Source organism: Onychostruthus taczanowskii, unplaced genomic scaffold (assembly GCF_017590055.1).
Source record: "Onychostruthus taczanowskii isolate IOZ18803 unplaced genomic scaffold, ASM1759005v1 scaffold15, whole genome shotgun sequence".
Lineage (NCBI taxonomy): Eukaryota > Metazoa > Chordata > Aves > Passeriformes > Passeridae > Onychostruthus > Onychostruthus taczanowskii.
The window spans coordinates 5,686,767-5,708,783 of record NW_024498685.1 but is presented as its reverse complement, the minus strand read 5'-3'; the positions used below and the strand labels follow the sequence as shown (position 1 = coordinate 5,708,783).

The 22,017-nt window shown below is 44.9% G+C and overlaps 1 protein-coding gene across 1 annotated transcript in view; it reads right to left on the bottom strand.

Annotated features, from left to right (window-relative positions):
- Nucleotides 1–1,191: 1,191 nt before the first annotated feature.
- The window catches only part of STAB2 (stabilin 2), a 77,518-nt gene continuing 56,692 nt past the window's right edge, over nucleotides 1,192–22,017 (bottom strand). Inside the window, exons 45-69 of the mRNA XM_041398625.1 lie at nucleotides 21,580–21,699; nucleotides 21,130–21,177; nucleotides 19,524–19,607; nucleotides 19,289–19,435; nucleotides 18,764–18,889; nucleotides 18,386–18,445; nucleotides 17,795–17,971; nucleotides 17,624–17,713; nucleotides 16,263–16,409; nucleotides 14,939–14,995; nucleotides 14,385–14,508; nucleotides 13,238–13,387; nucleotides 11,350–11,454; nucleotides 10,879–10,986; nucleotides 10,061–10,254; nucleotides 8,933–9,074; nucleotides 7,626–7,759; nucleotides 6,752–6,917; nucleotides 6,416–6,522; nucleotides 5,692–5,811; nucleotides 4,751–4,909; nucleotides 3,791–3,898; nucleotides 2,983–3,111; nucleotides 1,817–1,936; nucleotides 1,192–1,242 (exon numbers count right to left, since the gene is read on the bottom strand). Of these exons, the coding sequence (XP_041254559.1) occupies nucleotides 1,192–1,242; nucleotides 1,817–1,936; nucleotides 2,983–3,111; nucleotides 3,791–3,898; nucleotides 4,751–4,909; nucleotides 5,692–5,811; nucleotides 6,416–6,522; nucleotides 6,752–6,917; nucleotides 7,626–7,759; nucleotides 8,933–9,074; nucleotides 10,061–10,254; nucleotides 10,879–10,986; nucleotides 11,350–11,454; nucleotides 13,238–13,387; nucleotides 14,385–14,508; nucleotides 14,939–14,995; nucleotides 16,263–16,409; nucleotides 17,624–17,713; nucleotides 17,795–17,971; nucleotides 18,386–18,445; nucleotides 18,764–18,889; nucleotides 19,289–19,435; nucleotides 19,524–19,607; nucleotides 21,130–21,177; nucleotides 21,580–21,699 (2,973 nt within the window). The remainder of the gene's footprint in view (nucleotides 1,243–1,816; nucleotides 1,937–2,982; nucleotides 3,112–3,790; nucleotides 3,899–4,750; nucleotides 4,910–5,691; nucleotides 5,812–6,415; nucleotides 6,523–6,751; nucleotides 6,918–7,625; nucleotides 7,760–8,932; nucleotides 9,075–10,060; nucleotides 10,255–10,878; nucleotides 10,987–11,349; nucleotides 11,455–13,237; nucleotides 13,388–14,384; nucleotides 14,509–14,938; nucleotides 14,996–16,262; nucleotides 16,410–17,623; nucleotides 17,714–17,794; nucleotides 17,972–18,385; nucleotides 18,446–18,763; nucleotides 18,890–19,288; nucleotides 19,436–19,523; nucleotides 19,608–21,129; nucleotides 21,178–21,579; nucleotides 21,700–22,017) is intronic.

Sequence of the window (22,017 nt, the reverse complement as noted above, 5' to 3'; positions counted from 1 at the left end):
ACTAGCAGGCTTGTGTAGGGGGACAGGGGAGGGAGTTGAGGAAACTGTATTTGGTTGGTTCATCCGAATGAATGTGTATTTACATGTTGTATTTCCTTCATTGTGCTTAATAGCTGCGTCAACAACACTGGATTTGCCCCCTGCCTTGTTCTGAGGGAATGCCTCCTGGGGTAGTTCCCAGAGATAACTAAAGCTTCCCTGGGTTCCCTCCTGCCCCTATAGACTGGGAGGATGTTACTCCTGCTAGAAAGAAAACCTTTCTTTTCTTGCTGTTGTGTGGTTTTTTTCATGTTCTCATTATGATATTTAATATTTTGGTGGGAGGAGGTGGCACTGAATCAAACTCAGGTTTGATCCATCTCTGATGGTGAGCGGTGACAGGGGCAGCTGTTACTGCTGTGCTTGGTGAAAACAGTGTCTGAAGAACCTTCAGGCCTGAAGAACTGAAAGCAGACATTGCATGGCAAGGGGCTGTTCATCTTCACAGTCCTCTTTTCACAAAAATGGTTCATTTCAACATACTCATAGCACCTGCATTCCTTACTAAAGCTGCCTTAATTACTGCTTCTCTTTGGCCAGTGAGGTGAGATGTAAAGCAAACACCAAGCCAAGGTCGAGGAAAGACAGAGAAGCTAGAGGAGGCAAGGGGGACAGTCAGGATGGCTGTGTTTCCTGCTGCTGCCTATCTAACAGGAAAGTATACCAGCCAAAAAATCCCCTCAGTTTAAAAATAGAAGTTTACCACATGTTCTGTGTCACACTTGCCTGTTCTAATTGTAACTGAGCCAAAATGAAAGCACAGGCCTGGAGTACTAGAAAATTTAGGATATTTGCCAAGTTAGCAGCCCCATGTGCTTGTAGCCATTTTAAAGTCTGTAAAGAAAAAAGCAGTTAAATAGCAGGTGAGTGAAGATCAGCTGCTTTTCCCAGAGAGGTGTCTGTTTCTGGGTAGGTTAGTTGAGACTCCATTTTGCTTTCAGCACTCACAGTTGGCACGGCTCAGATTCAGCCAACACTTCTGAAGTTGGTATCTCTGTGAGCTATAGAGAAGGCATCTTAAACAAAGCTGTGCTCTTTTGGTTTTTAATTTGTAACAAGACTTTATTCCCTGTAATGTAAGTGCTCTTTTTTTTCCCCCAGTAAGTGTAAATAGCAATGTGTTTATTAGATGACTAATCCCAAATTCAGTTTTTAATTCTGATCATAAGGACCACTCATCACAAGCTGTTGGTCATCTGAATCCTATAAAATAGAATAAAAAGGAAATCAGACTTGAACACTGCATTAAGAAACAAAAGTAACATTTTGGCAAAATTTTCCATACAGATGGCAAAGTTGGCACCTGACATTTCTGCACCAAACAAAACCTTTTACTGGATACAAAATGGTGCATTTTGATTTTAGACTCTGCATGTACAATCCTTCCTTCCCTGAACTCCCAGCCCCTCCCTGCTGGGTTTCAGATTCTTTGGAGTGCTAGCATGGCTCTCAGCTGTGTTTGTAGCAAGGAGACATGAAGACAAAATTAGAAGGCTTTTTAAGTTTTTATGGATGTGTCACTGTCATCCAGTGTCGTTTGAAGTCCAGTTTAATTCAGCTATCTTCGAAGATGGCCTTGAGATGCAGCTTTTTCAATTTTACTACAGGTGAGGCAACCCAATTTCAAGTAAGGGAGAGACAGGAAAGCCAGAAACTCAAATGCTGGTTTCTTGAATTTATTTTCCCGTTCCAGCAAGACATTTTTTCTTTTATAAAGTCATTCCCTCTTGCCATTATATTAGTAGTGTCTCAATCTCAAATCAAAATGAATACTTACTGAGAAAAGATCATAAGTAGGTTCTGGTGAAGTCAGTGTTGAAGAATTTTCATATGAAGGGTTGGTGATATTTGAAGGCTGTGACTTGTCCAGTGGTGTTGTGTCAGTGTCATCTTTGGACTACACAAAAGCAGACAATTGCTTAAATTTCATCCTCTTGGCCCAGTGCATTAAGTGGGGCACTTGAGCCTCTCTACCAGCTGGTGCACGTTTGATTCAACTGGCTTTATTGTCTAAACCTGTCTCTGGGCATAAACTGTGGTTTTGGTTGTTGTTTTATCTCAGGTCACTTAACACTGGTATTTCTTTTCCTCTCCCTTCTTGTTTTTAAGCCTCAGCAAAAAATAGGAAAGGAAGTGTGACCCTGAAATGGTGCTTGGGGTAAAAAGTACTTGGGTTAGTCCTGAGGGCTCTCTTTGAAACTATTTAAAAATCTGTTTCCTCTGACTCTTGGCTACTGGGTTTTGTTCCTACAAGATGATTCACATTACATGCAGGGACTAGAACAGGAAGGGACTTCTGTTCCCTTCTAGGTAGACTTTCTTTTGGGTATGTTCTTGTATATGTTGTAACATTTTTTTCCTCATCCATCATCCCTATAGCTTAGTTGTTGCTGGCTGGTTTTGCATCTAGGTGTTGCTAGCAAAATCAGTTAAGAGAAATCAAGCATGAAAGTGCATCAGTATGAAAACCTGCACTTCTGAATCCTACAGGTACTTCAGTTTGTTTGTCTGTTGGATCTGGATCATTTTTTCCTATGAAATGTTTCAACCCCCAGAACAACAAAATTGACAGTAATGGAGGAGGAGAACGGGTGCGCTTTCAGTGGTTGTAATTCCTCACATCCCTAAGGATGAGCTTTCTGGGGAGGCAAGGACTTCTGCACTGCTGTGGTGCAGTTAAATCAGCTTTGGACCGGTCCGTGGTGCTGGAAGTGTCTGTGTGAGCAGACATTTGGGTGGAGGGGTCTGGAGCAAATGTGAACTCATGTCCAAGGCAAGCGTGTGAGCCTTCCCCACTTTCTCTGCGTCTCAGTCTGAACAGCTCAAGTGTGAAGTGATCAGGAATGTTTCTAGTTTAACCAAATGTATGGAAAAACTGAAAGTTATGAATTTGAGAAGCGCAGCTGTCCCTCCTCCAGCTTTGTGTTCCCACCTGCCACCTACCTTGAAGTGCTGAAAGCTGATGTTTTTATTCCTGAACCTGAGGTAAGAATATCCAATCAGAGCCACAATTCCAGTAAACAGACAGATGCCAAAGAATATTCCTGTCCCAGTACTGGCATGGAGCGGAGCCTGGAAGCAAGGGAAGAGGATGAGTGAGATCTGGGCAGGCACTGGTCAGCTTACAGCACCCAAGCACATGCAGTGTTCCTTTGAGATATGCTCTGGTCCTGAGCTGTTCTTGTGCTTGGGTTTCCTGGTTGGTGCTCCCTAGAGACATTTGAATGTGGCCTTTTGATAGAACCACAGAAAAGTTTATGTGGAAATAGATTATCGAATCCAGTTCTTCCCCCTAGCACTGCCAAGCCCATCACTAAACCTTGTGGACCAAGGAGACAGCTGGGTAACTGGGAGAATTTGCAGGAATTCATGCAGGAAAAAGATATCTATTTTCAAAACATTATTTTGAATAAGAATGACTGCCAAGGCAAGAGTAAACAAGGTGCCTTAAAAGCTTGAAAGTGGAAGAACTAAAATGGAGCTTTTAAAAATCTCTGTTATGTACATGAGCTCCATTAATTTACATACAGAAAACAAATTTATAACTGTGGGAAGAAGTTGTTCAGACAAATTTTTGGTATCACTGGTACCTTGTTTTCAACTTCTAATTCTCTTTGAAAGTAACCTTTTAAGCTGAAAGCTGCGTATATGTCAAGGAAACTGGGAATATATGAATGTCAGCAATGAATTTAGGGTAAAATAAGACAGTTACCTCTCACTACCCCAAAAACCTGAATCACTATGCACTTACAGGTTCTGATGGAGCCTTTAAAGGCTCTGAAATGATGTGGATTATCCCATTGGAAGCAATTATATCCCACTCAACAATAGCACTTCTGTCCACATAGCGGATCTTGCTCTGCCAGGAAAAGAAGCAATGAGAGCTGAGTTTTGACCCTTCTCTCTTTGGTACTGAAATTAAGATGGTTTCCCCACCTCAGCTGCTGAGTGCTCAGCTCACCACAGAGAAACAACACGTGGAAAAAACCATGGAAAGTTACACTGCTGCCTCCCTGGACATCAGCCTGGGATGGCCCCGGGCTGGTCACGGTTCTCCTGTGCATGGAGCAGCCATCATCATTACCTGCATGTTACTCTGTCCTTTTTTTTTTTTTTTCCCTTTCTTTCTTTCTAACTGAAGGTTTTTATGATCTTTGCGAAGTTGCAAAGCTCTGCCCAGAAGTGCAGTCATTCCTGAGCACCAGGCAGCCACTTTCACTGCAGAGGATGCCATTTGCCACTCAAGTTTGCTGGCTGGAGTTTGCTTGCTGCGAGCAAGGCTCTGTTGGTGTCACCTGCCTCTCCCAGAAAGCTACCAAGAAACTTTACAAATGCCAACATCTTTTTTTATAATGACAAGCTGCTGCTTTCATCTCTTTACCTATCACACAGCCATCTCCCATAATCCTACCAAGTTGAGAGGAGAGCAAAATGAAGCCCATATCCCCATTTTTCCATTCCTGAAAGCCACTTCAACAGCTTCCTTTGAGTTTTTCAGGTATGAGATCTCCATTTGCAAGCTGGTAAATTTGCAGCTCGCCAGCCGCTATCCTTCAGTCTCTGGACAGGAAAGAGCCTTCTGAACTCAGTCTCTCTTTGCTGCCCACTCTAATCTTATCAAAATGCACTCCAGATCAGTGTGTCACCTGATTACAGGGTATAGTGTAAGAGAAGGAAAAGCACAAAGATGGGAAATTTATTACAAAAGTACCTGGTCAGCTGTGGGGACTTGATGTTCCTGGCCCCCCGTGCTTGTAATGAGGAGCTTTTTCCCTAGACGAGTGAGAAGCGTGGTTCCATTGGTCAAGTCCTCATAAAACATGATATTGGCATTAGATAAATGATACTCGATGTCTCTCCCAGAAAGGGTCTGCAAATGAGGGCAAAATACAAGGACTGTTAATGGATCTCATGAATCCTTTGGATTTACTAGTAAGCTATGTGCCTGTGACCTTTTCCCCCCTCTGCTGTTAAAGCTGCAGCAAGTGCAGCAGCATTAGAGGTTATTGGGAAATCTGCATGGGAACAGTGGGACATTCTGTCCCTGCTGGCCTCTGATGGCTGCCTGCAGCAGAAAGGACCTTAATGCCAGCAGGACAAAGGAATGTGTTCCTCTGTAGGATGACCTGAAGTGATGAGACTCAGAGATATTCAAAACAGCTTGAAGATGTGAACCAGTGAATAAACCCTTATGAATTGTTTGAAACAGTGTTTGATTGAAAGAAGGAAAGAAAGAATAAAAAGGGCAAAGCATAGAAATGAAGTTATGAATGGATGTCTTTAATGTATTTGTAGGAAACACCAAAGCTTATGTTGCTTTCTCCAAATAACTGCGCTCCATGCTAATGAGCCAGAACACACTTCATCTCAGGCAGCCTCCTTTGTACCAGGGTAACTAAAATCCCTGCTGGAAAAGTCTCTATAGTGACTTGAACGCTCAATAACCTTGCACCCCTAACCACGGAACGGAAATAGAAACAATGAATTCATGTCTTTTGTGAGAACAGTTTAAATTCTGTAGGGTTAATCAAAAGTCACATCATACTAAGATTATTTTTCCAAGCTTAAATTTCAATGGGATGCAGAAACCCATGACAGCTGTTTAAGAAGTGTTATTAGAACAAGGAAGGAATAAAAGAGAAAAGCCCTGACCTCATTTTCGTTTAACCCACTGTCATTGGGAGCAAAGAGGGTGGCATGCACTGACAGGTCTGTGAGGTACTGCAGGAACTCTCTCCCCTTCCTGGAGGTGTTGGAGTAAGCCATGATGTCCTAAGCAGAAAGAAAATCCAGCTTTACTAGAGAGCAATTGTGCACTCCTGTGTGGAGAGTGGAAAAGATGACACTGTACAAATGACAACAAAGGAACTCTGTTATTGGCCATGAAGCAGCTCTGGAGTGACTTTCCAAAGGAAGTTTGTATTCAAAACCCGGCTCCAGCTGCTGATTTGATGAGTACATATTAAACTGATTTGCAGATGCTGGGCCTCTGTTGTCTTTGAGGCTGCTGATACATATAGTGCCTGAATAGTGACAAAAAAACCCTTAACGTTTTGTCTTTTCCCAGTTGCAGTTCAATGAAATTTCAAAGCACAGTGCCTTTTGTGGTGCTTAAAAAGTTGTGCAGAAGTCTCCTTTAAGGTAAAGCCATACCAGGATTTTAATTCCAACTGAATTGTAGAACCCAGAAACCTCTTTGGAGCAAGTAATTAAAAAAAGTAGTAACAAGTTCTGGTTTGGATTTACACCAGATAGGCGCAGATTTAGACCACTCTGCCTTGCTCCACTGGTGTGTTTGGCGGGCTAGCAAAGCAAACCCTGGGTACAACACTCAGGGCCTGCTTTGCTCCACTCCCACCCCAGCCTTTGTTCCTACCGAGAGGAAGTTTGTCAGCGTTGGGAAGGACATCAGCACTTGCAGCAAGTTCCCACTGCAGGAGATGCCATCCCCCACGTAGCCTGGCTTGCAGGTGCAGTTCACCTCTGAAAGGTACAAACAGAGAGAGCTGTATGGGCAGACACCGTTTCCAAGAAATCTTTAAGCCCTGTGCCTGAAAAACTACTTGTAAGCAACAGGTTAGATTTTTTTAAAGTTAAAAAAGAGGCAGAGTCTGTTGCAGTGTTATCTACCAGCCTGTGGCTGATGGAAGGAACCAAAATCTGAGCTGCTGCTCTCATTTTCACAGAGGGATGAGGCAAAGGCCCCTCTTACCTTTCTCCCTGTAGCAGAAAACATCCCAGGTTTCGCTCAGGTTGACTCTTCTCCCATAGTCCACAATGCCAACATATCCGGAGCCGCAGTTTGGGGAGGAGAAGGCGGTGGGGTAGCCCACCCTCTCACCATCCAGCCAGCCAGCAGAGCACAGGTGGTACCTCGCCTGCAGCCAGCACAGCCAGAAGGGAAAACTCAGGGGAAAAGCCGGGTGGTGAGGCTGGGGAGCTGCCCATGGAATGAACAGAGCCCCCGGGGCACTCAGGCAGCCCCTGCCCTGCCAGCACTGCTCCAGCCTCACACTTTGCTAAAGGTGCCTCTAAACAGTGAGTGTTTGTCTTCCTTCCAGAGTTGGAAGGAGCCAGTAAGAGACAGGGAATCTGACCCACTCTTCTAAAACAAGTTTTGCAAAGCTGAGTTGGGATGCTCACCACACTGACACCAGCCATGTGTTGTCTATAACATGCTCAAGGGAGGCAATATGGAAGTGGGTCTGTTAACAGCATTTGAGAAAAAGATTCCTGGAGACTTAGTTTAAAGAAATAAATTAAGCATAACTCTGAAGTGCATGTTCCTTTAAGAAGTGTTAATAATTAAAACCCCCTTGAAAATACTCTGAAAGTCTGACTACCTCTCACCCCAGCATCACTAGAAACAAGAACTTGGCAAATGATATCAGTGCTGTGTGAGCATGCGTGAAAGCAATAAAAAGTTTGAAAATTGCTCCCAGCCAAACATACCCTGGGGCATGGGTAAAGGAAAGGAGGGAAAATGATGCTTATTAGCACAGAGCAGCCCCCCTGCTCCTCCCTCTCCATTTACTCTGTGTCTTGGTCCTGTTTGGGGATGTCCTCCCTGGGAGAGGCCTCCTCACCTTCTGTGCATACAGCAGCTGGTCGTAGGTAGCCATGGTGGCTGACTCGTTGGCACAGGCCTCCCTGGCCTGCTCGTAAGTCATTCTGTACTGCCCCGTGGGGGACCGCAGGTGGAACACCCCGACCGTGGTGTCTGCAAAGAGAGACAAGGACCAGCTCCTCCCCAAGGGGCTTCCATGGTGCAGTGCTGTCATCTTACTGCAAAAGCTCTAGACCTTCTTGGTGATTTCTCACAGGCAGCTCCTCACAGCACTGACTCTTTCCTCACAGCACGGCCAACAAACTCCATCTAACTTCTGGACCAACCAACCTATTCTTTTACAATACCCATCCTAACTGGATCTAGCTGTGGCCTATTAAGGGCAGGCCTGTTCCTAATTCTCGGTAATTAGTGGAGATGTAACTCCTTAGGGGTGAAATTACCTTCATCACTATCTCTGTTCTCCTACATTCCATCTGTCCACAGCGTATAGCCAGCTGTGCCATACAAATACCCGTAGATTTTGTGAATTGTAATTAGAGCAAACTGATTCCTCAAGGATTCCTACCTGGACTGCCCTCACACGTTGCTTCATGATAAATTCATGTTCACATGTAATTATTATCAAACATAACTTTTATAACCATTTATTGCTGGCTGGGGGCTGTGCACAAATTACGAACGGGATGGGACTGCTAGGAAAATATTTTGAGCTGTTTTATTTTCCAGCATTAGTCTCATTACATGGTTATGACAATGGGAAAATGCCAGCAGCTCACATCTCAGGCAGCAGACTAAGAATTTAATGTTACAACTCACTTTAAAAGCTTTTTGACCAATCACACAAAACAAGAGCATATTGACAGTAGTTCCATCCAATCGCTATAAGCACACATACCTTTGGATAAAACAATGCTTGCTTATTTCAAATACAGTAACTGTTTGTAAGCCTTAAAACACAATGCACAGAGCTCCATTATTAAGCTTAGAACTTCCCAATATGTTGCTTGATATACTTTTCTGCAGTTTAGGGATTTATTCTAGACAAGTGTTAATACAGAGACCATTGTTCCATTTGTCCTTACTTTTACTTCTTACATAATTTATCTGCTGACCAATCTCATGGCTACTGCTTAGTTCTAATCACAGTTCTGCTACCTCTGAGGCCTGCCTTTTGCAACTTTCCCAAAACCCTCTGATTTTAAGGATTCCCACAATGTTCCAGCTGTAACCTCATTGTTTCATGGGGACATTAAGTAGAGGCCTGAGTGAGATTACAGCTCCCGGTCACAGGCCTCAGGGCACAGTGGTGGCTGTCCTCCTCACCTTGGAAATGCAGGTCGGTGCAGTCAGCGTCGGGGTGGCACTGCCCGTTGTCCTGCAGGCAGCGGTCAAGGGGCAGCTGCAGCACGGAGCAGTTCAGCCCATCACCAATGAAGCTGGTTTTGCATTCACATTTACGTCTGCCCTGCTCGGGGAGAGAAGGAAAAAGTCCAAGACGAGCATTTAACTGACGTGACTCTGGTGTTTCAGTCAACATTCTGAACTGCTGGGGAAATTTCACTTGATATAAGCAGTAATGGACAAACAGAGAAGTTGCTACTAACAAGTAAGCCAAATATTTACGCATGTACTTGAGTGCTTTGCTGAATTAACACCAAAGCATAATTTCATCCACAAAATTGATAACATGCACTGGAGGGTTATATTCACAAAAACGGATGGCAAACATATCAAAATGATATTTAAATGACTGGGCATGGAAACAAGCATGGAATTTAACAGCCCACTGCTAGTAATAAATGAGAACTCTAAACCAAGCAGGAGTTGGTGACATCCAGGGATTGCAATGGTTGACAGCTGGAATGGATTATCAGCAAGACTTTTCTAGATCAGTCCAGATCAGGAAGGCAGCTCAGGCAAGACAAAATGGAATGGAGAAGTGATCCTGCAAGCACCAGGACAAATGCTGGATCAAGTCACCTGCACAGGTTTTCCTTAACCACATTGACTACATGGATCACGGAATTTATGTCATGTGGCTGCAAAAATTTTCAAGTTGAGTTCAAGCAATCAACAAGTGACACTATTCACCCAGCTGCCCCTTTGTTTGGCTTCCAAAATGTATTTAATTTTAATTCAAGAAATTTGTGTTGTAAATAAGGATAGACAGTTAGGGAGAGCTAAGACTGGGACAGAAAGATTACGTATGCAAAATATCCCAGCTTCTGTGTTACCCCATTCCCCAGAGCAAAGATCTTAAAGTGTTTCTCAGCCTTCAGCTGAGGCATATCAAACTGATGTAGAAAGTAGGTTGGAGCTAAGTAAAGGTTGTTTTGGAAAACAGGGATTTAGAGAGGTACAGGGTACTCCTCCGGCCAGAGGAGACTTCTGCTGGCACCAGGGAAAAACTCTTCAAACTTCCCTGCTGGGGACTGAAATAATTAGACTTACAGGTCCTGTGACAGTGCAGATGGCATGCTCGTGGCAGCCTCCATTGAACCCATCAGCACAAGGGTTTATTGGAAGGCAGGTAAAGCCATCTCCCTTGTAGCCCTTCTGGCAGCTACAGAAGACTTTCACCCCGTGCTGCGTGCATTCAGCCACCTTGTGGCACCCACCATTGTTCTGTTTGCAAAGTTCTGCAGCTGCAGGGGAAAAATACAAATGAGTAAAGTCTGCTTTTAAAGAGGATGTTCTTCATAAAGACAAACCACAACCAGTCCTGTCACACAAAAAATATTAAAATACTTGCTGGGGAAAAAAAAAATCTGCTTCTATTTCCTGAGGCATTACTGAATTTCTGTAAGTCCATCCCTTAGGGCTCTGACAGCCTTGTCAGGATGTTCTTGATTTGGGAGATGTGGTACCAACCTTCAGATTTCTGGGCAGGTTGATTTTGGAAGATGTAAGACACCTGTCTGAGAAAGAACAACTGTTTCTGTAGCAGTGTTACCAGGGAACTGCCTTGCCTATGGGCATAAAGAAAAATCATAGGATCATTTTTGTTGGAAAAGCCCTTTGGTATCTTTGTAAGTCTCTGAGGGAAACCCTGCTGTCTTCAAAATTTGACTGAAGTGCACTTGCTGCCCATGCTCCTGCTTGGTAAAGTCTGGAGAAGTCTGATTTAGAAAAACCTGGACTCCGTATATCCTAAACTTGTTTCACCCACTGCAAAGTGGAAGCTTTTAGGGTGGGCAGTAACTGCATTGCTGTGTGTGTGCAAGAGGGAAGAACCTTCCTTCTGGCCCTGACTGGGGGTGGGAGCTCACCTGTGCACGTGATCCCGTCCCCGTCGTACAAGGGCTTGCACTGGCACGTGTTGTTCTCCGTGCAGACGGCGTTGGCCGAGCAGCTCGGGGAGCACACTGGTGGCAGAGCTGCAGGGAAGGCAGGACAGCTGGAATCAAACAGCTCTGGCACCACAATGCCTTCGTTTCATGCAGAAGGAGAACCCTTAGTACCAGTCTGGCTAACTGGAAAATTTGTAATAATTTTATTTTGTGACTGCCACAGCCCAAAGCCTCTCCACAGGGGAGGTAGGAACTCATATTGCCATATCACAAAAGAGGAGACAGTGGGGTGAAGGGATTTGTCCTTAGTCCAGAGCAGAGTTCCTAAGTGCTCTTAGATGGCTTCTGACATTTATTACCCTTCTTGTCTTATCTATGGAAACCTTCTGCTGAACTGCAAGTAGTTTCAGCCCATAGCTCCATGGACTGAGTGCGAGAGCAGGCAGAGACCTAGCTTGGTTTCACACAGCCGGCCCGTCCATCCTGTTTCACAGAAACATCGTCCTGTCCCCGAGTATCCTTCATCGCACTGCCCGTTGTTCTTGCATTCACAAGCTGGAAAAGAAACACAGAGATCACTTGCAGAGTGGGAAAGTCTTTCTCTAGAGAAACATCATCATGTCAGTTTAGATATAGTATTACCCAGAAATAATTTAGATGCGTCTACCTTCATGGTATTTCACCATGAAGCCAGTCAAGCAGAGGACCAGACTTTCCAGAGTGGTTGAGCAATTGTCACCCTTGGAGGTTTTCAGGTCCTGACAGGATAATTCCTGAACAACATGAGCTCAGAACTGACCCTGTTTTGAGAGGGAGTTGGGCTCAAAGCCTTCTGAAACCCCTTCCAATCTGAGTTAACCTGTGGTTCTGTGATTTTATAATTGGCATTTGTTCAATGTGCCTCTAAAAATGAAAATGAGTATTGACTGCACATTGCAGTGGATTAAGAAAACTGCATAGAGGACTGTGGCAGGAAAGAGTTAACAGCTGAATTGAAGACCCAGACAAATCAGTCTTAATGAACAGCAGCTGTAAATTGTGGGGAGGCCAGAGGAAAACAAGGTGTGTTGAGGAACAATGCTTGGCTGCTCTGTGAGAGAAGGTCCAGCTGAGTAAGGAAGCCAGATATGAGGTTAGTAAGCTTTTCTGTAAAATGGGGACAAGTTACCTATAATTTCTTTTTTTAGGGTTTCAGATATTTTCATGACTAAAAGCTTTTGGATTCCTTCAGTTCCTTCTTAGGTGAGGCTTTGCTGCTTCTGCCCTCCAACCTGAGGTGTGATGGTCTGTTTAATCTATAGGTGATGTTTTTTTCTCTCCTCTTTGGGTCCTGCAATAACTTATGTGCTGAATCCTTCCTAAAGAATGATTCATGGCTCTCTGTTTTATAAAGTTATGCTGAAGCATCCTTTATGGTCTTATCCTTCTTGAAATACTGTTGTTGTTTAGAGAAGAAAATTATGTGGATTTGTGGAACTGATTTTTTGCATACCTGTCCTGCTGAAAAGAAGCTTCACTTGCTGTTTTTTTTGTTTTTTTTTTTCATTCCATTTGATTAGTTAATTTTTGTCTGACTTAAATCTGCATCGAAAGGAAGGGGCTATAAACCTTTTTTCTCTTAAATTTCATAATCTGGTTTCAAGGTAATGGCTCATAAGTTTTATGCTATGGTGTACTATAAAGTGGATGAATTGTAAGTAGTTATAATCCTGAGACTCTGTGTCCAAGCCTGTTGTCTTGCCTATAACCCCCATCCTCTGTGCCTCAGGAGCAGCACAGGGTCAGGATGGAAGCACTAATGTTGTAACTTCTTATCTGAAATGCTTTATGTCAGGAAAACATCTAAGTGTAAAGGGAGAAATTGACCCTACTCCCACCTAGTTTACATTTGAAGCCTCAGAGAGGTGGATTTTGCGAGCAGTTGCTTGGCTGTCCCTCTTCACAAACAGCCCTCACCTTGGCGTCCTTTTTCCTCTCTGTGGAAGTAGCACGTTCCTTGAGGAGCCAGGTTACTAAAATCCTGTCTTAAGCTTTATGGGTGTGGAGGAGAAAGCTGTGCTGTAGATAAAACCACTTGTTGCTGGAGGCCTTGCTTCTGTTCTGTTAGTGCTGTACTGTGTAAGAGTAGGAGGTCCTGTGCAGACGCAGCCCTGCAACCTCTGCATGCCCTCTTCTCCTCCCTTCTGAGACCTTGTGCCATGCCCTGCTGTGAGGAGGCACTCAGGAAAAATACTGATGTTAAGAGGGCAGCTTTCCTTGGCTTACTCAGAAACTCCTTGCTGACAGAACAGCTTAGGCTTGTCGTGGGCATGGATGAGGAAAGGGAACTCAAACGTACGCCTGCAGGTGAAGCCGTATCTGCCCGGCGAGCACAGCTCGCACGAGGTCCCGTTGAAGCCGCCGCTGCAGCGGCACTCTCCTGTCCCCGTGTACCCGTCGTCACAGGAGCCACGGCCATTGCATGGGGTCTCTGGGCCCCCTGGGCAAGCTGAAAGGTTGGAAAAGAAAAGTGGCTCTTTAGCTCAGGTGCTTTTTATTCATTGTCGCTGTTGATTCTCTAGCGTGCTGTAAAAATCGTCGAGCGGGGAGTGCCTGTAAATGCACCTCTCCTGAGGTGTGTAAAAGTGGCTGTGACACAGGACTGCTGTGAGCCCTGTGCTCTAAATTCCTTGACACGCTTCCACAGCTCCTATCAGAAAGGTGCTGAGGATCAGCACTGACTTGTGGCTGCTGTTATCTGGCTGCTTGCTCATTCAGATTCATCTGTGAATGGCACTTCCCAAACTGAGCCTTTCTTGAGTGTCTCTGTGGGTCTATGTTCTATCAGGGTGACCCCAAAGGCCAGCTCAGGATGAGCTGGCCAAAACTGCATGGGATCTGCATGTGCCTCTCTGTGAAACCGGGACAGAGCAAGCTGGCAGGGTTTGTGTGGCTGGACCTATCTGCCAGCAGAGATCCTGACCTGGACTGTGTCCTGGTGGGGGCCCCAGCACTGCTCCCTGCAGGGCTGGCAGGTGAAGGAGAACAGTTTGGAAGTGTCAGCTAATAAACTGCTGAGATAGAGCCTCCCAAATTGTCTCCACCTGTTCAGAACTACAACTTCTGAGCTTACTCTGCTGATCAGTGCACTTTCCTGTGGCTGAGCAATTATGCACTGGTTCTCAGGTGTGTGCTGGTGCGGCTGTGTGAACCCAAGCCTGTGTTTAAAGGATTTTCAGCTCAGCAGGACAGCCTTTACTCTCTGTAGCACTCACCTGCTATTACTATGGAGATTAATACTTGCTCTAAATGTGAAGAAATAATCTGAATTGAAGAAGCACTTAACACCTTGTGCTCTTGAGCTCTTGCAATCAATTTCCCTCGTTTTGCACCTCGTCTCTCCTCATGCCTCTTATCCCAGTTCTCCCAGTTCTGGCTGCTGGGCGCTACACAGCTGTACTGGGGAAGGGGAGGGCACAGGATGGCCGTGCGGGTGGGAATCCTACCTTGGCAGTCTGGCCCGAAGTAGCCCTTGCAGCACTTGGCTATTTGGATGACCATGGAGCAGTTCCTGCGGCATCCATCCCTCCGCAGCCCATAGGACTCGTAGGTGCACCAGTGGGTTCCTCCCTGCGTGTGGCGGCACAGAGAGGAGGGGGACAACACAGGAGAATGAGTGCTGCATGGAGTTTGTTTTTTTCCTCTTTAAATCGTAATTTCTGATGTACATTGAATCAAAATGTGATGTGTGAAGAGGGCAGGCTGGAGACCCCCACCCTCTGTGATTGCTGACATGCTGAGCAGCACTCCTGGGAGTGCAGGGGCTGCTCTGGAGTCAGCTGAAGCATTTTTACCTGGCTGCTCTGTGAGACCAGCAAGCATCCCCCACCACCACCACCACTCTCGTGTTTGCCCAGGGACAGCTTTGTCACTTAATAGTGTGATAGCACTGTCAAAGGTTCTCTTTTAATTTATTCTAATAAAATTTTTCTGGTTTACTGTTGTGAAATATAGCGAAGAGCATGTTAGTCTGCTTACATGTGAGATTTGAACATTTTACCTTTGGTTTTGTCCCTGGAGGGCATTTATAGTTACTGAAACAGCTAGCACAATGCCCCTGGAAAAGGGAAAAAAAAGTATATTAAAATAATGGCTACAAAAGACTATTTGACTTGGACAAAAAGTTTCTTTTATGAGAGCAGAAAAGAGAAATCTTATTGCACTTAAAAAATTAATAGAAAACCGTGGAGGAGCAAGAGAGGAGAGTGACAACAAAGTAGTTGCAAATAATTGAGTGCAAGAAAATAGTTTTGGTACTGGAATATAAGTTTTGGAAGAGGAAACTGGTCTGGGTTTAAAGGAGGAGGAAAAGATAACAGATGCTGTTCAAACAAGTATTGATGTCATCTGTATTAGACCTGGATGTCTAATTTAGAGTACAGAAAAATGTCTGCTTCTCATGAAATTTGAGGAAATGGTATCTGTTTAATTTCATTTAATGACATCATAAAGAAAAGGCAACTTGAGAAGATGAGATATACACAATTGTTGGTTTTATAACTGAAATACATGTTCCAAGAAGCTTTTTTAAAGACTGACTACCGGAAAGTTCTTTTACTTCTAGGAATTTTTTTTCATACCTTCAAGTTAAACTGAAGTAAACTTGGTCTTGAAACTTTGAAAATTTCCCATTTTTGGGACCCATCAAAGTCCATGGAGGAAACTTCCTCCATGCTAACAGTGCCTGTTCAGGTGTGTTGAAAACAAGAAATGTCAAGGACTGAGACAGAGTAGGCAGTTCTCTGTCTTGTGTCCTTCATACCCTGTGCTGCTGGAGTAGCAGCGCTGTCCTTTTTCCATAGGGAACTTTGTAAAGGAGATCTCTACAGACAAATCTGTAGTGTGAACTTCCACTAATTTAAAAGCACGACAGAAAGATTTGTCCTTGCTCAAGTGTTTGCTTGCAAGTTTTTTATGGTCTTCAGTGGAACCACTTGTCCTGTGTGCCACTTTGAGCGGATACAGGATTTGTGTTGTGCACCCATGAGGCATTGTGCTGCACTTCTGAATCTCTCTCTAACCAGTGCAGCAGATGCAGCCAGCCTGCAGCAGAGGGGCTTTACTGGCAGGAGCGCCAGAGCTGCAGGAGTGTTACCCCAGGGAAGGTGGGTATTGCTGCCTCGGCTGTGTCTCTGTCAGGGTGGGGGACCCCAAGGGGCACTGACCATGAGCTGCACAGTGAGGAAGCTGTCGCAGCAGCCCCCAGGCTGGGCTGTATCAGCAGGGACCCCAAGGGGCACTGACCATGAGCTCCACGGTGAGGAAGCTGTCCCAGCAGCCCCCCAGGCTGGGCTGTGTCAGCAGGGACCCCAAGGGGCACTGACCATGAGCTCCACGGTGAGGAAGCTGTCGCAGCGGCCCCCCAGGCTGGGCTCTGTCAGCAGGCAGTTGATCCCGTAGGCGATGCCCCCGTCAAACTCCAGCTGCCGCTGCACCACCTTGCACTGTCCGTCGTTCAGGAACAGGGCACCCTGGGAGACGGGATGGGGAGAGGGAACATGGCAGGTCATGAGCTGCTCCTCCTTGGGTTCCTGCTCTCTGTAGGAATGCTCTTGGGGCAAGGTGGAATGGCAAACTATCCTGTAAGTAAAATTGATGTCAAACACAGTTCTGGGGCCTCTCTTCCTAAGATGTGTGTCTGGAGTACTGTGTCCAGCTCTGGAGTTCCCAACACAGGAAGGATGGGGACCTGTTGGAGCAAGTCCAGAGGAGGGTCATGAAAATACTCAGAGGGCTGGAGCACCTCTCCTGTGAAGACGGGCTGAGAGAGTTGGGTCTGTTCAGCTGGGAGAAGAGAAGGCTTCAGGGAGACCCTTCCAGTCCCTAAGTGGAGATATGTGAGAATTGGAGAAGGATTTTTAGCAAGGGCATGTAATGATAAGATGAGGGATAATGGCTTTAAACTGAAAGAAGGGGGTTTAGGCTGGATTTTGGGAAGAAATTCTTTACTGTGAGGTTGGTGAGACGCTGGAAGAAGTTGCCCAGAGAGCTGTGGATGCCCCATCCCTGGAAGTGTTCATGGCCAGATGGAATGGGACTTTGAGCAACCTGGTCTAGTGTAAGGTGTTACTGTTCATAACAGGGGGGTTGGAACAAGATGATCTTCAAGGTTCTTTCCAACCCAAATCATTCTATGATTCTATGATATCTTTCTTTTCTGAAGAGGACACAATATGCCAGTTCTATGTTCACAGGCTTATCTTATGTGTATTTAGGTTTAGATGCTTGCCAGGTATGACCTGATATATTTGCAAAGAAAAATGTGACATTGTACTGGTTTATTGGGCTATGTGTGTGCCTGCAACCTTAGCTTGGAAGTGCTTACACACCAGAGTTTGCACGCAAGGAAAAAAATTCATGGGGTTCAAAACCAGGCTGATCTTAGTGGTTTTGCATTCGTACTGTAGAAGTTAAAGTGTGCTGGTATTTCAGTTTCAAGGTGACTGAGAGCTGTTTTGAACAAATAGCATCTTAAAACAGAGCAAATGGCAGCTCCAAAAAGTCCTGCCAACCATACAGCTTGCTGAATCTGCTGGTGTGGCTCTTGGCATGTAGGGGTGATGACCAAGGAGGTTTTGGTGCCACTGACCCTCCCTGGGGGCTGTGCCAAGGAAGAGTGTGGTCTGCAGGAGCAGATCCTGCAGCAGGAGTGAGGAATAAACGCGCCAGCAGAGCCAACACTTACGATCTCCCCGTTATCCCCACAGCTCACGCTGAGGTTGGAGCCCTGCAGGGTCTTCAGTGAGGCGGAGCTGGGGAGCTGGTAGGCCAACACCTGGGGAAGAAAAGGGGAGCTGCACGTGTCTGGGCTTGAGTGTTTTGCCTGTGGCAATGCTCCCAAAACACAAGGGCTTACCGCAGCATCACGGACAATGTGGAATTTGAGGTACTGCACCAGTTTGTTGGTGTTGGACTTCTTGAAGAGGAAGTCCTGCTGCTCCTGCGGCAGCCCACGGATGGCTGTGTCAGTGGGCCAGAAGAGCGTGACGGGTTTGTGAATGGGATCGTTGATCAGCCCCAGCAGGTTGTTCTTCTGCAACACAGCAACAATTGGGGCAGAAGATTAATGCCCTGTCCAAAGTGCCACGGACCCTGTGGGGTGAGTGTCAGGTGTAACTGGGGTGTGGTGCTCTGTGGGCTGCCTGCTCACCAGCCTGCAAATACCTTGGCTTTCAAAAGCAGATGTGTGAGTTGAACTTGATATGCAGTAGGACAGAGCTGGGTGGGGAAGGGAAAGGTGGCTGTGGGTCTGCTTAACATCCCCAGCCTCTGAGGGAGTGTGACTGGTGGTGAGCAGGGTTGTTGTGCGCTGTATGGTGAGCCCTTTGGTTCTCCTGAACAAAATCCTGCCAGTGATGACACTTTGTCTGTGTGTGTTTTTGTCTTAAAAAAAACCAACAAAAACTTACAACCTTTTCCCAATGGCTCCTGTCTCTGGTGTCCTTACCTCTAGCAAACTGCTGAACAGAATGTACCCATGCTTGGCTGCAACCATTTTAAGACTTTCCTACAAAGAAAGTAAAGCGAGTAATTTACCTAAGAGATACATTATTTGGGTATTAAAAAAACAGATAAGAGCTTGCTTTTCCCTGTAAGTCACTTTTTGTTATAAAATCAAAGCTGCTGTAAAAACCCTCTACATAAATCCTCTTATCCTTGTCCTTACTTTATCTGTAATTCCAGTGAATTTGAAATATGATATTTAATTTATTTGTTTGTATAAGGTCTTTTTAGAGTCACTTTTTTGTTGACTTATATGATTTATATATCTGACAGTAACTGTGGAAAAGCTCCTGAGTTGGCAATGGTGATAAGCTGCACATACCTTCTTGAGGGGGAAATCCTGCATCTGTGAAGGGACCAGGATTTGGTTTATGACATGGATCACACCATTTGTGCCAACAGCATCGCTGAGTACAATTTCAGCTTTGTTGTTCAAAACCAGTGAGTCCTGGAAAGGCAACAAAAATGTTTTTTCAGTGAAACCTTGTGGGAAAGTGAGGCTGATGCTGAATTGCTTTGATATCATAAGCCCAGATCATCTTTTCTTTGCAGCAAACAGTACTTTCAACTTTAATAAATTGTCCTTTGCTTTTTCAAACTCTCCTCGTGCTCAGAAAGACAGAGTCTGAGGATAAAATAGCTTATGCCAAAACAAGGGTTGTTGAACTCGACTCTTGAAATACCAAACAAGTGCTGGACTCTTCAGCTGAACAGGTAATCTTAGCTGAAAGTAATTTATTTATTTTTGTGCAGCAGAGGAGGAAAGGGAACCACTGATATTTTTAAAAAGGTGAATGAGAGTGGGCAGTCTTGCTGTTCTGTTCCCTGTCCCTCCATGTTTGGTTACCTGGGAGTAGCTGATGTGTATGGGGTCGCCGTGGAGAGAGGTGATGTTGGTGATGGCTGTCAGGTCCTTGTACAGCAGGTTGGCACAACCCACCATGTGGTACCGGAGCACTTGAGCCATCACTCCTTTGGCAATCCAGTCCTTGACCTACAGTGGGGAATGGAGGGGTTGAGAGGCAGCTGGGCAAGGCATCTGAAGAAAATAAAGCTCATTTGTACTGAGCCCTTTGACTTACTCGTGGGTCACTGCTCAGTACGTCTGTGCGAGGGACAAACAGGGTGAAAGGGCCGGGGCCTGAGAGATCTCTGACGGACAAGGCCTGCCAAATTGAAGAGGAAAAAGCAGCAATGAGTTAATACATGTGATGCCACATGGTGACAGGGACTGCCCTGTGGAGGGCAAGGTGGTGCCTGCAGCTCCATTGCTGCCATGTGTTGAGTTCCCTTCCCTGCAACACAAGGGTGAGAGAAATTCCTCATGTGGGCTTTGATTCCTGGCCTCATCTGTCACCTTTGCTCACAGGTATTAAATAGAAGACTTTGTCTTATAGCCATGTCTTGATCTCCTCTGCAAAAACGAACAGGAAATGTGGGAGTTAAATTAATTACTCCTAGGAGTACAAATGGACCTGGGCTGTTGCAGGCACTTTGCAATGACCATAATAAATAAACTGTCCTGGGGTGACTTTATGGTGCTTGTATGGTGCTAATTGAGAGAGACTGAGAGCTCTCCTAAAGCAAGAGTACCTGTCTACCATGGTAGCAAAATTGAAACTGGATTATAGGTCTTTAGGTTAGCAGACCAGTATAAAGGTCTGTGCTGCCCTGAGGCTTCTGGTAAACAGAGAACTGCTGTTGCCAGTCTCCAAAAATCAGTGAGAGCTGGCTGCATGCTGGCTGTCATGCAAGACACAAAGCATCCTGTGATGTTTCATGGAGACAACCGAAAATGTTGCCATTTGGAGATTTTGGAGATGCAGAAGGCCCAGTAAATGAGTGTTATAATCTTGCTTCAGAATTCACAAGAGATGTGCTGGCAGATCTCAGTCTGTGAACAGGTGAAAGCTTCAGTTTTATGCCGTCTGGATGTAGCCACAGCTCTCTCCATAGAGAGCAGCAGGCACAACTTTCCCAGGCCTTTTCCTGGGGAAGGCTGTGAGAAGATCAGAGAAAAGAATGAGAAATAATTCTTCTCTCCACTTACTGCACCTGTTGTGCACATGTGGAACGTGTTATGGAGATTTGTTTACCAAAGGGTGATTTCTTAATCAGAAATCAATGTGATGATGGTGTTTAGATTGATTGACCAATTGGATCAGTCTGTATTGGACTGACACACCAACAGATTCAGCAAACTGTATGGCTTGCAGGTCTTTTTGGAGCTGTCATTTGCTCTGTTGTAAGATGTTATTATACAGCTCTCAGCTTATTGAACTGTCTCAGCTCATTGGAAGGGTGATGAGCTTAATAAGTAGAGTGTAGTATAAGATAGAATAGTAAAGCAATGGATCAGCCTTCTGCAATCATGGAGTCAATGCTAATTATTACCCAGCTGGGGGCCTGTGACAACATCTGGAGACCTTACTTTTCTTTGGGACTTTGGTCTTGATCATTAATACTCCAGGTCATTAATACTGTTTTAGTGACAGTTACAGCTTACGTTATAGCTTACATTAGAGCATCTCAAGTACTAGTGACTGACAATCCAAATCCAGTCCCAATTACATTGCAGGAAGTTGGTGAATACCAGATTCTTGTCTGCTCTGCAGTCTTGGAGAAAAAAAAGGGATGAGAACACCCCACGAAAACCTGGCAAACCCCAAACACTCAAACTTTTCTTACCTCTAAGTGAAAATAAAACCTAGATGTTGTGGAGCTCCTGAGAAGTTCCTGCAGTTAAGAAAAAGACTCTGTAACAATGCTGTAAATGTGAGGCAACATCTGCAGAGTGCAAACAAATGCAACACTCAGACGAGAAAAGGAACTTCAGGTTTGGAGTAAGTGCTGCATATCTGTATTGCTTCTGTTCTGTTCTTACCTTACTCTGCCAAACAGCAGGCTTCTTTGAAACCTAAAACTCCCTAATACTGCAGTCATAATGATTGTCCATTAGGGTTTTTGTTTGTTTTGGCAGTTAAGGTTATCTTGCAGCATCCTGTTCCTGGTTTCTTGGATTGGGATTACTTCAAATTCTGGGCTATAACTTTGTCCCAGAAACAAGTGATGTGTTTCAACCATTGTATTAACTATGGGAAGAAAAATAGGGGGCAGCAAACATGTGAAGCACTTTACCTGGAAGATGTTGCCTCGGCACTGAAATCCATCCCCAATGTAGTTAGGTTTGCAGGTGCAGGTCCTGTCTGTCAGCTCAGTGTCATTACAGATGGCAAATTCACTGCAGCCTCCATTATTCTTGTAACGGCAAAGTTTAAAATATATAATTTCTTCATTGCCAGGTGTATAAAACAATTCCAATTCACCCTTCCACTCCCCCCTCCCCCCGCCCAATTTATGTAATTTAGGTTTAATTGCAAGCTCTTTTTGAAACCACATCTTGCTGGAACATCTGATGGCACATATTTTCTCCCAAACACTAAAAAGCATTTAGGATTTATAAAAAAAAAAAACAAAAAACAAAAATCCTCTTCTTTTATGCAGAGGACTTAGTTTTGATTCCTTCTTTAATGTATTTAGTTCATGATACTGTGAGGAAGCAAAATATTGCATGCA